The sequence below is a fragment of the Macaca thibetana genome, chromosome 15 (assembly GCF_024542745.1).
Source record: "Macaca thibetana thibetana isolate TM-01 chromosome 15, ASM2454274v1, whole genome shotgun sequence".
NCBI classification, from domain to species: Eukaryota; Metazoa; Chordata; class Mammalia; order Primates; family Cercopithecidae; genus Macaca; species Macaca thibetana.
In genome coordinates, this window is record NC_065592.1 from 88,476,520 (window position 1) to 88,492,006 (window position 15,487).

General features: G+C 40.9%; 1 protein-coding gene across 5 annotated transcripts in view; it reads left to right on the forward strand.

The window, feature by feature from the left end:
* The window catches only part of PCSK5 (proprotein convertase subtilisin/kexin type 5), a 468,460-nt gene that overhangs the window by 194,476 nt on the left and 258,497 nt on the right, over positions 1-15,487 (forward strand). For all 5 annotated transcript variants that reach the window (XM_050761595.1, XM_050761597.1, XM_050761598.1 and 2 more), the window contains exon 8: positions 10,783-10,995. In XM_050761595.1, the coding sequence (XP_050617552.1) occupies positions 10,783-10,995 (213 nt within the window). The remainder of the gene's footprint in view (positions 1-10,782; positions 10,996-15,487) is intronic.

Genomic DNA, 15,487 nt, shown 5'->3' on the forward strand with positions numbered 1-15,487 from the left:
GTCCTGCAATTGGCTTCTTATAAAAGGAAGGGCCACACTGGATGCGTCTTTAAGGATCCGAAAATAGTCACTACAAAGGCTTGTAAAAAATGTGAGCCTGATAACAGCTGTAATTTTCTCTAAAGCATAGTTTGTTTTAATTAGGACAGGATTGTGTTCATGGGTGGGAAATGGAGAGAGCTGATCTCTATTTCAGAAATGTTAGGAGTTACTCCGTGTAAGATCAAGATTACTACTTCATATAGTAGAGGCGTGTGACAGTTCAGGCCGCATGCTGGGCTCTAGATGAGGGTAGCTTACCCTTGCAGACTTGAGCTGGCACTTGGAACCACTTCACAGTGAGAGATTTCATAATTTAGAGCTAACTTAGGGAAGAGTATGAACTTTTCATTATTGTTGGAATATCCTTCTATCCTCCTTTCCAAGTGCCTGTCCAAATATTTACGGTAAGTTCCTTTCATACCTCTGTCGATAATAAATGTTTTTATTCTCTATGAAAGGAATTTTTCAAATTTTATGCCTTCCATATACATTTAAAGGTGATACATATTTCTGAGCAGTTTCAGCATTGGTAATCAATGTTAATATTAGAAATGTCCTTCTTAACTTCATAAACCTGGCCCTCCTGAAAGTCTGAGCATGGTTTTGCCTTTGCTCTGGGATGAACCAAGTTGTAAAAACTTTTGGAAGGTGTGAGAATAGCTTTTCTGGCCAGGCGCGATGGCTCATGCCTGTAATCCCAGCACTTTGGGAGGCCGAGGCGGGTGGATCGTGAGGTCAGGGGTTCGAGACCAGCCTGGCCAAGATGGTGAAATCCCATCTCTACTAAAAAATACAAAAATTAGTTGGGCGCGGTGGTGGGCGTCTGTAATCCCAGCTACCCAGGAGGCTGAGGCAGGAGAATCACTTGAACCCGGGAGGCAGAGTCTGCAGTGAGCCGAGATCACGCCACTGCACTCTAGCCTGGGCAACAGAGCAAGACTCTGTCTCAAAAAAACAAAACAAAACAAAACAAAACAAAAAAAACAGAGAATAGCTTTTCTTCTCCCAAAAATGGGGATGCTGAGATGGTGGATGTACCCAGACAGCTGTGTTGTTGCTAGTAATTATTGCTTGTGGTTATTTCAGAGAGCATATCAGATATACATTTATTTTCTTAGCTGCTTGGAGTGAGGAATTGAGAAATCTAGTCTGCCTGCCCCTCTTTCCAGCCAATGTGAGATGCCCTCACACAATGGGAAAACTGTTTGTGCAGGGGCTCAAAACATAGAGGATGTAGGAAGGAGTGACCGGAAGTTAATCACCTGATTCTTGCTGAGGCTTCTGTGAACAGATGAGATGAGGTCTGAGAAAAAACAGAATTGACCAGTATGAATTGACCATCGAGGGACTATTAACGCAGCTAATTATTTGGGAATTGTTGATTTGGCAAAGGAGATAAGGCAGAAGGGAAGGTTGTTTTATTTTGTTTTTTATTTTTAATTTTCTCGAATCCACTATGGCTAAGCATGTTTTCCTAAACAAGCTGTTAAGTATTTTTAGGAACACCTGGTGTCAGTACTAGTCAGGGGAAATCAGCATTGGATGAGGTAAGACTGGGTGCATTCTGGTCCCAGCCCTGCCTCTAACTGGCTCTGGTAACATCATTTCCTGAATTCCCTTATGTAGAAATGTAAAATTATGCTGAATGAACCTTTTATGTGTCCAACTTTACATAATATCCATAGGGCATTATTCAGCTCCAAAATTATATTATTTGAAGTTCCTGAATGACCAGAATATCTAAAAGTTCATCGAAATAGAATTCTTTGTATGAAAGTGTATTTATTTTCATTGGTAAACACACCCAGTTTTTATTTCATCATACATATTCTATTACTCTTTTTCCATGTAAGACTGATTTTCTTCTTCCAGTTATGCTGTGAAAATAAACAAAGTAAAAGAAATCTACACGATTGTGATATTGCTGTCAGGAGCCAAGGGTCACACCAACTTGTACACTGTTGTGATAAAGTTAAGAAGCTGTGTTAAGTGTGTAAATCCTCAGTGTCAATCAACCCTTATGAGGAAAGGGCGTCTCTGATAAGGAAATTGATTCTACTAAGCCTTTAGTGAGTTGATGCTCTACCAAATTTATATTCTAGCAGATATGGTGGATAAGTAACTCAATTTTTTTCTTTCTATTCACACAATAAACATAAAATTAGCTAATGACAGGGATGCAGGCAAGTTCTGTATTTGCAGCACCGATTCATTGTCCTTGACACTAGCCTTTGACCACCTTACTCACCATTTCCAAGTGTCACTTTAGAAAACTGACCTGAAGTCCCTGAATTCAGTGCAACGTGCTCTCCATTCATGGACTAGGACATGAACAATATCATGAAAAGACCCTAAAAGTAGCTTATAAATGATATTTAAAATTTTGTCATTTGCAGTTGATCCTATAGTCATTATTAGGCTCTCTATTTTTTGAAAAGTGAAGTTGGCTGCATTTGATATGCTCAGGAAGCATATAAAATGGATTTTCATTTGTGAATGGTAAAATTAATATGATTGTTAATAACTGCATCTGATAACTTGAGTGCATCATTAAAAGTCAAAAGAATATTAAAAATTTCTTGGCTTAGTGACCTATTGTGTGCACAGAAAATCATAAAAATAGTGACCTATTGTGTGCACAGAAAATCACTACCTAGTATGGGGCTGAAAAGATAGATTGGTGAGGTTAAGATGCGATGGAAGAGAAGGGAGCGAAATCACGTCGCATAAGAAATGGCAAGAAGGCAGAAATGAGCGGAAATAGGTAACTGTCCACAAAAGCCTTCTTTGCTCCATTTTTCTTACTAGAGAAGTAGAAAATCACTGCATTTGTATTTCCCATCTCTCTCATCAGCCATCTTTTGAGTGGCTAAGTAGCACAGAATGTGAATGATGAAGATACTCCCGTACAGTGTTCTTTGGAAGCCAGTCTGATGATGTTTAGGCAGCCCTTCCGCAGAGTCTCTCTTAGGCTGCATAGGTGGGTCTGCAGCGGACAGGCTAAAGCAGGTGCATAAAGATTGAGACCAGTAGCAGGGCCAGGAACTGGGCTGCGGGAAGCACTGGACATCAGCAGGTGCTGGTGGAGGCCACTCACTGGTTGTTGGCTGGTTGCAGAAATCAGCTTTAGGGAGCCGTTGCTTTCCATTGGTAAGCATTTTCGATCCTGGAATTTTTGCTTGGAAACAAGCAGAATTAATGAACTGTTTCCTTTACTCAAATCACCAAATAAATAAAGCATAATTAATGAGTGTTTGCTTTAAACTACATATAATAGTTCCTCTGTTTACCTTAGTTATTCTGAGAGCACAGTTATGAAATATTCTAAGTGTAGAAGCGGAACAAGAGAAACCTGGATACTCTCTACATTGGGCAAAACATCTCATATTGTCTCATTCAGGTTACTTGTGGATTTTTTGAGGGGATGGACCACCTTATTCCCTGAATCTTAACTTGATTCCATATAATTAATTTCTGTAACCTCAGCTCCATCTTACTCGGATGAACTGATTGAAAAAACAAGTCTGGGGCTTAAGTAAGCTCTTATCCCATAGATGTCTTCATACACCTTTACCATGACTGCATCATCTCTGTGCATGCATGACCAAGAACGCTTTCTCCCACCAAGTTATACCAGGTTAGCTTGTTTCTAACAATAGGATAAATGTGATCAAAAAGTTATTTAAGTTGCTTAAAGAAGCAATATGTTTTAGAATTCTGGAACAAACGTTTTGTGTGAGTGCTACAAAAAACAGTAGTTTTTAAAGGGGGTTTTGGTGGTATTTGTGAGGTTTTTTTAATTTTTTGGGGGGGGGTCTTTACATTATGTTTCTAGACGAGATCTATTTCTTTCAATGAACCCTGTTCTATAAAGCAACAAGATTTATTTCAAAAATGCTAGTCAGAATATCCTTGAGCTTTAAAAATAGAAACAGTTCTTTATTTCTTAGCTACTAAGTCATTAGTAGTAAGTGTCCTTGTCTCTCTCCAACTTCTTCCCCTTATCCCTGGATGCCCCTTTATCCAGGGAATATGGAGTATGGAATAACCATGGCATAAAAAGCTTACAGAGAGAACTGTGCTCTTTTCTCCCCAAAAGGAGGAATAGCAAAAAAGGTGGGGAGAGGAATAACAAGGGGCTTTGATAAGTTGGGTATTGAGGCGGTGCTTGCGAGACATCATGGATGAATGGAAGTGCCTCATTCCAAAGTTGTTTTTTTGTGTCTCTTCAAGTTGACATATACAGATCCAGAGGTTCTGATCAGACTCAGGGTCTCGACCTCTTGTCTCTACCACGTCCTAGTTATATGATACTGGGCCTATTACTTAACGTTATCAGTTTCCTAATATGGAACAATCCATTCAGTGCTATCTATTTTGCTGGTGTTGCTCTAAATTCTGCTCTAAATTAACTAATAATATGTGAAAGCTTCTAGCACAGTATCTAGCCACATATTAATATATGTTACTATCTTTCTTACTCTTTTTTATATCACAAGAATTTACTCATGGCCTTTTAAAAATACTTACTAAGCAATACAGGAGAAGAAAGTAATACTAAAATATCAAATAAAACCTAACTGCACTGACTAAAAAATAATCACACTATTTTAAAGAAAGAAATTTAGTTCCATCATACACTAATGTTCTCAAAGCCTGGCTCAGAGTGTATGATTTAATTGGTAATCCAGCATAAAGTGGCCTTTTCTGACCTTCTGAGCCACAAGGAAATCCAATTCTTTTCTATCCTTTAATAATAATGCTGATAGGGTATTACAAATTGATTTTCATAGGGCATTCATGAGAAAAAAACGTGCATTTAGATACAAAGAGAGTATTTACAGGTTGTTCAAATGGATCCTGCATGGATTCCACAAGGTATTTTGCCTTAAGTTAGCTGACTTTTAACGGAGCACTCAATTAAATTGAAGAGATTTTTCTTTTTTTTGGGCATGCAAAGCCATATTTAAATAGCCAATTGCAATCACACTACTTCACCAAGCTAGAAAATGTCATTATTTCCCACACTTTAGGAAAATATATGCCTCAAGATTCTTTTCTCTTCATAGTACTCCTTGCACCCTCCCTTCTCCCTATACCCCACATTAAGATTTAATTCTTAATTTTACTTTTTTTTGGAGAAATGTCCAGATTTTTAATTTTTTGCCACATATGTTTTGGTTTCTGGATATTTCATATGAATGGAAACCCCCTGTGCCTCTGTAGGAAATGTATTTTTGAATTGCTAATTGTTTAAGGTTAACCCCATAGATCTTTAGCAGCTGTCTTGATGGCATTCTAGCCCACAAATTCAGTCTGTTTATTTCTGAGACTTCAATCATAAACCATACTCACAGGAATAAAGGTCAGCTTGCCTCCTGGGTCGAATGATGGCAGTCTCTCTGCATTCTGTGGTAGAGCACACAGAATCCAACGAGGGGCAGGCCCCTGTTCTTCCTCTCTCCTCGTGTTAGTCAGCCTGGGCTACTGTAACAAAACAGCACAGACTGGGTGGCTTAAACCAGCAGTCCTCAACTTTTTTGGTGCCAGGGAAAGGTTTCGTGGAAGTCACTTTTTTCACAGAACCGGGGTTTAGGGGATGATTCAAGCACATTACATTCATTGTGCACATTATTTCTCTTATTACATTGTAATATAAAATGAAATTATACAACTCACCATAATATAGAATCATGGAAACCCTGAGCTTGTTTTCCTGCAACTAAATGGTCCCATCTGGGGGTGATGGGAGACAGTGACAGATCATCAGTCATTAGATTCTCTTAAGAAGCATGAAACCTGGATCCCTCACATGCGCAGTTCATAAGCGGGTTCGAGCTCCTATGAGAATCCAATGCCGCTGGTGATCTGACAGGAGGTAGAGCTCAGGCGGTAAGTGAGTAATAGAAAATGGCTGTAAACACAGATGAAGCTTCGCTTGCCTGCCCACCACCCACCTCCTGCTGTGTGGCCAGATTCCTAACAAGCCACAGATCAATTTTGGTTGCAGACCCCTGGCTTAAACAAGGGAAATTTATCTTCTTACAGTTCTGGAGGCTGGAAGGCTGGAAGTCCAAGACCACAATGCTTGTAGAGCTGGGTCCTGGCCCTCCTCGGCTTGAAGATACCACCTTCTGGCTGTGTCTTCACATAGCCTTCCCTCTGTGCCCACACCCTGAGAGAGAGAAAAAGAGAGAGAGTGTGTGCTAGAGAGATCTGAGCTCTGATATGTCTTCCTCTGTTTATATGGACACCAGTCCTGTGCGGCCCCACACTTATGACCTCATTTAAGCTTAATTGCCTCACTGAAAACCCTTTTTCCAAATATAGTCACATTGGTCTTTAGGGCTTTAGCATATGACTTTAGGGGAACACAGTGCAGTCTACCACACACCTTCAGGACTATTCCAGTGTCTCCTATTTAACCCTTAAGATCTCTTCTTCCCTTCTCTCCACAAGCTCTGTGCGTGTGGACACTGATCTCTATGGGTTTTAATGAGGTTTGGCCAGTGGGGTACGCTGGCCAGAAATTGGAATGTAAGACGGGGAGACTGGGGGCTCAGGTATACATTCACCTGCCCCTAATCTGCAGGGCCAGCACAGGCTAGTGTGTCCCCTGACCAACTCTGATTAACCCCTCTGTCACCAGCTCCAGTGACTCCCCTCTGTCTGTGCCCCTTCAGGCCTAGAAGTGGTTATTGACCCCACACGGTCCTTTGAGGTTTTCCTTCACCATGCTCAGTTATAAAACAGTTCCCTCAGATTATGTGTTCAAAACAAGGACATCACCTCTGTCTGGAAGGGACATTTTCAGGGCAGCAGCAACCTACTGTCCTCTCAACTCAGGACTCTCTCAACCCAGTAGATCCCCAAAGCACCCCTCAGCAATGCCATTGCCCCTCCTTATTGGTGTCTTCCGTGAGTGCTGCCAGAACAGAATGACCTGTGTTCACACTTCTGAGGGAGTCCCCCCTCAGGGTGGGATTTCAGGGAACTTGGGGGTTGGAAACTACATCCTACCTCTTGGGGGCAAGGCATACATCTAATCTTTATCAGTTCTAATACTACTGCCAAGTCTAGAAAGGACTTGAGTGCTGGTCTGCTCTTACATTCTAAGGCCAAGCTGCAATGAAGTCATGGGAGATTTGGCCAGAAAGGGTACAATAACCAGTAGCCCTCTTTTTGCCCAAAGGAAGACTGTTGTAAGGATTAATAGCTCAGGCTGTGGCTCCAGTCAGTTTTCAAGGTCTGGCATTTTCTTTTTTTTTTTTTTTTTTTGGTTTAGAGACAGTCTTTCTCTGAGCCCTGTTGCCTAGGCTGGAGTGCAGTGGTGTGACCATAACTAACTGCAGCCTCGACCTCTTGGGCTCAAGTGATCCTCTCACCCCAGCCTCCCTAGAAGCCAGGAATATAGGCGCATGCCACCGTGCCTGGCTAATTTTTTATTTTTTTCTTAGAGACAAGGTCTCGCTATGTTTCCCAGGCTTGTCTCAAAGTGCTGGGATTACAGGCATGAGCCACTGCACCCAGCCCGTTAGTGAGCAGTTCTGAGAACCAGTTTGCTCATCTGTAAAATGATGATAATATAAACTTGGATCGTGCAGAGTAATGTTTGTACAGCGCTTGGCGCATAGAAGGTTTTTTAGAAATGTTAGCCTCTGTTGTTTTTAGTACACAGTGGACCTTCTATGGGTAAAACCCCTTTTGGCCATAACATGAAAAAATTATCTCTTAAGAATTGACTCTGTGTTTTCCCTCTTAGTAGAGGAATTAAAGTTCTTGTTTCTTTTTATTAAAGTAAGACACGGCCATAGAAGATTGACATAAAAAAAAATAAAAAGCTTTTCTGATCTTACAATACAGGATAACTTCAATTACATTTTCATGTTATGGTATGCCTCTAAATTTATGCATATAGACTGCTGTACACACACACTTTTTTGTCTTTCCCTTTGTTTTTTTTGTTTTTTTTTTTTTTAAAGATACAGGGTCTTGCTCTGTCACTCAGCCTGGAGTGCAGCAGAGCAATCGTAGCTCACTGCAGCCTCGAACTCCTGGCTCCAAGCAATCCTTCCACCTCAGCCCCTGAAATAGCTGAGACTAGATGCATACACCACCACTTGGATATTTCTTTTTAATTTTTTGTAAATATGTGGTCTTACCCTGTTGCCCAGGCTGTTCTCTAACTCCTGGCCTCAGATGATCCTCCTGCCTTGACCTCCCAAAGCACTAGGATTATAGGCGTTGGCCACTGCACCCAGTCTACACACATTTTTTCCTAAACTGAGACTATGCTATATCATTTTGTATCCTACGTTTATAACTACATTATCACAAAGATGCTTCCTAAATATTTTCTTATTAAATATTCTTTAAAATCAAGTTACTTTTTAAAGATAGTTTAATTGAATTTTATTCATGGGCACACTGTCATAATTTTACAAATACACACACACACACACACACACACACACACACACATGCTTGTACCATATATGCCTTTTAGTTGCGTTGTGAGTCTTTGTCTATCATCTGTTATGGCGCTGTTTAAATCAGGTGGGTTTTTGCACAATCCCATATATTCTATTGACCTGTCAGGTGAGGCCCAGTGGGACCCTGATTTTTGCCTGTAACACAGCCCCTCTGTGTCTGATAGAGAGGGAACATATTGATGATGACTTGGAACATTCTTTCTTTCCCTCTGGTATGTTGTTCTGTCTCTGAGGTCTAGACATAGTTTCTCAGTCTGACCACCCTCACCATAGTGATGCATAATCCCTCCTAGAGATTATCATAGCATTGAACAAGATTCTTAGTTTGTGATGGCTTGGTGATTACTGCACCTTTCTCTCTATTTCATGAATATTTTGATGAAATGTTAAGGGATGGTAAACCAGGCCCAGCTGTCGAGCAGCAATAACAACTGAAAGTTTATCCCCCTCTCTCTTCATGAATATTTCCAGTTCCTGGGTAATCATAAAGCATTTTTTCCAAGTTCAAGTACAAAAAGAAATTATGATCAGGTCTGTCAAATCATGTCATAAATATTCCATTCCTTGAAGAGTCAAGGTCAGGAAGAGTTTATCACAGATATTCTAGACTTTGTTGTCTCTTTTTTTTTGGGGCTCTTTTTCCAGAAATTCTAAGAAAGCATCCCCCAAATTTTCCTTCCACCTGGGGACCAGAAAACTAGGGCCAGGAAGGAAGAAAGTCTTTGCCATCACTAGCTTTGTGACTTGGGTTCTCACTTCCTAATAGAAAATGATGGATTTGGCCTCAATGTCCTCCAATTTGCCTTCTAGCTTTAAAATGGCACAATTTCTTAGAGATTCAGCTGTAGCTATTCCCAGAAATACTCTCCATTTTGGCTTAATTCTGTTTTTCCCCGAAGACATCAGCTTATAGTCACTTCACTGTGTATGTCTATATTCTACTTTTCTTCTATTCCTTAATTATTGAGAACTTTAAGAAAGTCTTTTTTTTTTTAGACAGAGTCTCACTCTGTCGTCCAGGCTAGAGTGCAGTGGTATGACCTTGGCTCACTGCAACCTGCACCCTCCACCTCTCAGGTTCAAGCAGTTCTCCTGCCTCAGCCTCCCGAGTAGCTAAGATTACAGGCATGCACCACCACACCTGGCTAATTTTTGTATTTTTAGTAGAGACGGAGTTTTCCATGTTGGACAGGCTGGTCTTGAATTCCTGTCAGGTGATCTCATCTCTGCCTCCCAAAATGCTAGGATTACAGGCATGAGCCACCATGCCTAACCAAGAAATTCTTTTAGTTATTTTTAGCTACCAAGCTTTGGTATGAAGAATGTGACACTGTCTTCTAGCATTCTAAGAAAATGTTAATAGATCTATGGTCAAATATGTTTGGAAAAATTACATTAGACTGTATCCTGCTTTTAGAATTTTACAGTAAGCATTCATTTATTAAAGGTGCTTAGAAGTTTTGTAATAAAGAGGCTCACTTAATTTTGTTTAACTCAGGGATTCCCAAACATATGTGATCTTGAAATCCTTTTATTTATGGTAGCATCCATTAACATCCCTCAGTAATTAGTGCCCACACCACTCATGGGAAGGTCAGTTCTATAGAAAGAAGTACTGTTAGTACTTGCTTCTGACACTCACCAACAGTGTGATTGAGCATGGAGGCATAACCTCTGTATAGCTCATGTTCCTCAGTTGTAAACGAGGGTGCATGATAACACCCAATTCATAGCAGATGTGAAGATTTTAAACCATAGTGCGTAACTATGGTAATTACAACTAATAATATCCCAACTCTCATATCTCACTGGGTTCAAATTTTGGCCCTACCACTTACTGATTATGACCTTAGACACATTACTTAAATTCCTTTTTAAAAAAATTTTTAATTTAATTACTTAACTTCTGTACCTCAGTTTCTCCACAGCATAATGGAGACAGGAATTGTGCCAGCCTCACAGGATCGTTGAAAGAATTCAATCCAGTTCATGTAAAACTCTTTGACTTGTGCTTGGTCCATAAATATTAGCCATTATTATTGTCATTATGTGTGCTCCTGTAACTTTTCTGACCATTTTAGTCTATAAGACCAACTCTTCTTACTCCACTCCCAAAAGCTGCTTAAGCCCAGCATATTAAGATAGCAACACACGCCACCTGCACATACTCAGTTCGGCTCAGTGGATTCTGACCTCTTCATTTAGAGTCATTTCACACCATCATTTAGCTTTCTCTGTTTGTGAACAGGGGCGGAGAGGCCTCGGCTCTGTGTTTGTTTGGGCATCTGGAAATGGCGGAAGGAGCAAAGACCACTGCTCCTGTGATGGCTACACCAACAGCATCTACACCATATCCATCAGCAGCACTGCAGAAAGCGGAAAGAAACCTTGGTACCTGGAAGAGTGCTCATCCACGCTGGCCACAACCTACAGCAGCGGGGAGTCCTACGATAAGAAAATTGTACGTGCCATGTGCATGCCCATCACGATCTGTTTATTTAATGTTCACTTTGAAATACAAAGGGAGAACCATAAATACATATACACAAGTAATATATGGAAATAGAAAATTAGATTCGTTGATAACATCAGAAGTCGTAAACATTGCTAATTGAAAATGCTTGTGCAGTCATCACATTGCAACATTTAATGCGGCCTTAGACGTGATTAAGCTTCAGTTTTATTGAGGATAAATGATTGGTTCACATTCACATTGTGAGTTAGTGGCAGAGAAGAGACTGGAATCTATGCCTGACTCAGCCCTGGGCTCCTATCACTGTGTTTCCACACTGACTTTTAACTTTAGCTTTAGTGCTTTGGTTTCTAAGTATAGCCAATTCAGTGTGAAAAACAAAAGTGTGTAAGGAAACTCAGAATTCCATTGAAACTATACTTACTTAACATGAACTAAACCTCTATAAAAGGTGCAGTTTTTTGTTTGTTTGTTCTTGTTTTTATGATGTTGATGACGAAGTCTGTTGCCCAGGCTGGAGAGCAGTGGCGTGACCTCGGCTTACTGCAACTGCTGCCTCACGGATCCAAGCCATTCTCCTGCCTCAGCCTCCCAGGTAGCTGGGACTACAGGAGCCCACCACCATGCCCAGCTAATTTTTGTATTTTAGTAGAGACAGGGTTTCATGATGTTGGCCAGGCTGGTCTCAAACTCCTGAACTCAAGTGATCCACCTGCCTCGGCCTCCCAAAGTGCTGGGATTACAGGTGTAAGCCACCACAGCTGGCCAAAAAGTGCATTTCTTATAGACAGCACAAAGTTTTCTGGGTGGAGAAGCACAGAAGCTGCATGGGATCCCCCGTTTACCAACATATCCTGTACTCTAGGCAAACAGCCAGTGTGATTAAGAGTTCAGGTGGCAGGCCCAGCCTGCATGAGTTTCTTTCACTCTTGAGCTATTTGCTAGTTGAGTAATTTTGGACAAATTAATCTGTCTGTCTCAGCATACTTATTTATACAAAGAGGACATTTAGTAGCACAGAGTTCATGGAGTTATTACAAAATAATGAGGAAGGCAGTAAAAAGTGCTTAGCATAGTATCCGGCCCTTCAGTGCTTACAAAAGCTCTAACTTTTCGGGGGTGCCCAGCACTGTGCTGCTGATTATAAATTTCACACACCTTTGCACTTTGCCCTTTTTCCTGATCATGATTTTGTAAACTGTCTCTGGATATTTCTTTTTAAGGTAGAGCTAAGATGCTGTACCTGACACTTTTTAGCACTTAGCCAAGACCCTGCTTCTGGCTCTAACAGATCTACGCAGGTTGGGGTCACTCTACTGGTGCTCCCTCTGCCTTTCCCGCAGTCCATAGGGGATAGGACTGTACCTCCTTTGTGCAAGTCTTAATCCACATCCATTCTATTCCTCTTGATTCCTGGTTACTATATGATTTTTCTGTTTCATTTATCAGTTACTTTTTACTACCTTCTTTAGTTACATTTTGTAGATGGATTTAGGTAAAAATTGCCTCCCCATATACATATCCCCCTCTTTCCCTAATTGCTCCACAATGTCTGGGTTTAAATATATACACCCAATTCTATCTGTCAGTACCTCCAACATTCATCAATAAGCATAACTCCGAAGCAGCAAGTAAAATATAAAAGGCGAAAATGCAGAGATGAGCTTTGCATTTGAAGTTTCTGGCTTCCTTAACTGGAACGGGGATGCCCCAGTGAAATTTTGCCTCCATTAGAGAAATGTTATAATCTAGAAATATCCCTCTGCTTTTAAATAAGAAGACCTTGTGTCTTCTAACTCATGGTCAACGTCCATTAGCACGGAGTGACATCCGTCAGCCCTGCATCATGACATTCCTGATGACAACTCTGGAATAAGAGTTCTCGTTTTTTACCTCTGGAGTTTGAAATCATCTTAAGGCAAACTCACTATTGCTTCAAAGTAATTATGCCCATTTAGTCAGTCCTATTATTCTCCGTGGGGTGATTGCTGTGGGGAGAGTATTGTTAAGTTTTATCAATGCCTTCTGTAAGAGAAGCATATAGTCTCATGGCAAAAATATCAAAGATGTAGGAAAGGTTGTCGCGGTCCAGATGGGAGAACGCAGTGTGTACAGAGGGACTGCGGAATCACTATTGTGAGGTTTACTCTCTAAACCTAACCTCCTGGGGCCTTCGCCATTATTTGCTGTGGTTGTGTGGTTGCTGCTGTGACTCCCATGGCAGGGGTGTCATTTCGGATTCTCCCACGGATAGACAAATTGATCCATTCTGTGGGCAGGGAGAGAGCTTCCCAGGGAAAGTGGACACCATGACGAAATGTTAATATCCTTTCGTGAGGTCATCTACTTTTCCCCAGTTTTTGCTTATGGTTTCAAAGCCTTCTGTGACTCACTCTATGTATTTAACTTAATTTGTTTCTTCCTTTTTGTTTAATGCCTTTCTTCCGTTTTTGTGAGATTATATTAGTCAATTTTCTCTAGCTAGTTCTTAGATTCCCTTACTTCGCCTGAATTCCCAAATTACTCCCAGTTGGAGAGGAAATTTGGAAGCTGTTTGTATTAGTCTCTAGCTTCAGAGAAACCACTCAGTGGATAAGCAACGCTCGCGGAGTCTCGATTGCCTCGTCTGTAAAATGGAGATGATACCAGCGCTGACCTCAGAGATTTCCATGAAGATAATAAAATACTGACCAGGTACCTGGTTCCTGGTCCACAGGAGCAGCTCAGTGCATGCTCAGCCGCGTTTTCACCTACGCTCCTGTAACTTTCTGCATCCTGGGAGGTTAGGGCGTTTTTCCTAAGAGAGTTGCTTGTTGCACCTCAATCTTTCCAATCTATAAAACACTGTGATCTGTTCCACCCATCCCATCAAGAGAGACACTCTGATCAGGAACACGTTAACAGTTTGAACATGAGTGGCATTGGCAGCAACGTCAGCCTTTTATGGTCCGGCTGACCCCTTTTCCTTCTAGATATCAGAATGACAAATCATCCTGTGTTGCGCCTGGGACCTTTCCTTCACCAGGCTTTGAACCCAGACGCCTTTGGTCCCTCGGTGATGCCCGCATCCTGTTAGTGGCATATGTGATTGAGTGCTACAGGAATGGCAGTGCCTGTCTTTGTACTAGGCCCCCTTCCCTGAGACATTCATTTCCTTTTGTCATCTACAGCCTCCCCAGAAGAGCACAGTTGTCATTCTTCATTCATAGAGCACCTTTGTGATTTGTACCAAGACAGTTGCTGAGGATCTGAGGAGAGAGGGGAAAAAATCTCCTCTCTGCTTCTGGGAAAGCATTTTTGTTAAATAAATCGTACTTGTTCTGGACAAAATGACTTTTCATGATACGCAAACAGGAAAGCCTTGCCCTGGGTTTCAAAACATAAGGAAGTCCCTGTCCCTTGGTTTCCTGCCATTACTTCTAGCACAATTGTGGACCTTGGTATTGCATTCATGCTTTAGTAGATTTGGATCAGCAATGGCCTTATATCTTATTACAGCAAAGGAAGCATTCAAAGTATAAAGATTACAATGAAAGAAGCTCTTTCATAAGCTGAATAGAAGTCATTTAAAATGACTAGTTATTTTAAAGTCATATAATGAAAGAATGTTTTTAGGAACATATTTGTTCACATTGTATTACATGTCTCACATGTGATACATTTATATATTAACGTGTTGAAAATCTCACATTTTTTGCCCTTCTCATTTGTGCCTGACACTGCGCTATGCACGTCGAATGCAACATCTCATTGTATTCTTGGGAAACCCTATGCAGAAAGATCATGGTGCCCCCACTTTACAGATAAGAAAACTAAAGCTTGAAAAGTTAAACAAGCAAACAAAAACCACAGCTAATAAATGGTAGAGCTTGGATTCCAATCAAAGTCAGGATGGACCCCCAAACTCATCTTGTAATCAGTATGCTATCCCACCCTGATACGTCTTAGGGATATCCAGTATGGGGCTATGTGAAAGAATAGTGCTTTTCTTACCTATTTTGAGTTCTTTTCAGAGTCATGAAGAAGCATTTAGAATATATACATTTCCATGGTTTTTCACTAGTCTCCTCATTTTGAATTTCATTCCTTTACCCTTTTTCATACCCCCTCCGACAATTGAACCTCTTGCAAAAAACTCAAGCTGAGTTGCTAGTTCCTATGGCAGCAGAGTTAGCACTGGGCTCCCAAGGTTATGGCTTTTGTATGATGTTCAAACCAGGGCTCTCTGATGTGCAGAGTGCCCTCTGTTAGAACACTCCTCTACCAAATATCACTTCATTTTTGTCTCCTCTCAAATTTCACCTCAAAGAGGATTTTCTTCATCGCCTTTTCTAAAATAGGGGCACACCCCTCCACCACTCTCTACTCTACCCGGTTCAATTTTTTTTTTTTTCTAGTGCACTTATAAGTACTTCACATGGTGGTACATATTTTCTTACTTACTGTCTGTTTTTCATGCTACAATGGAAACTACCTGAGG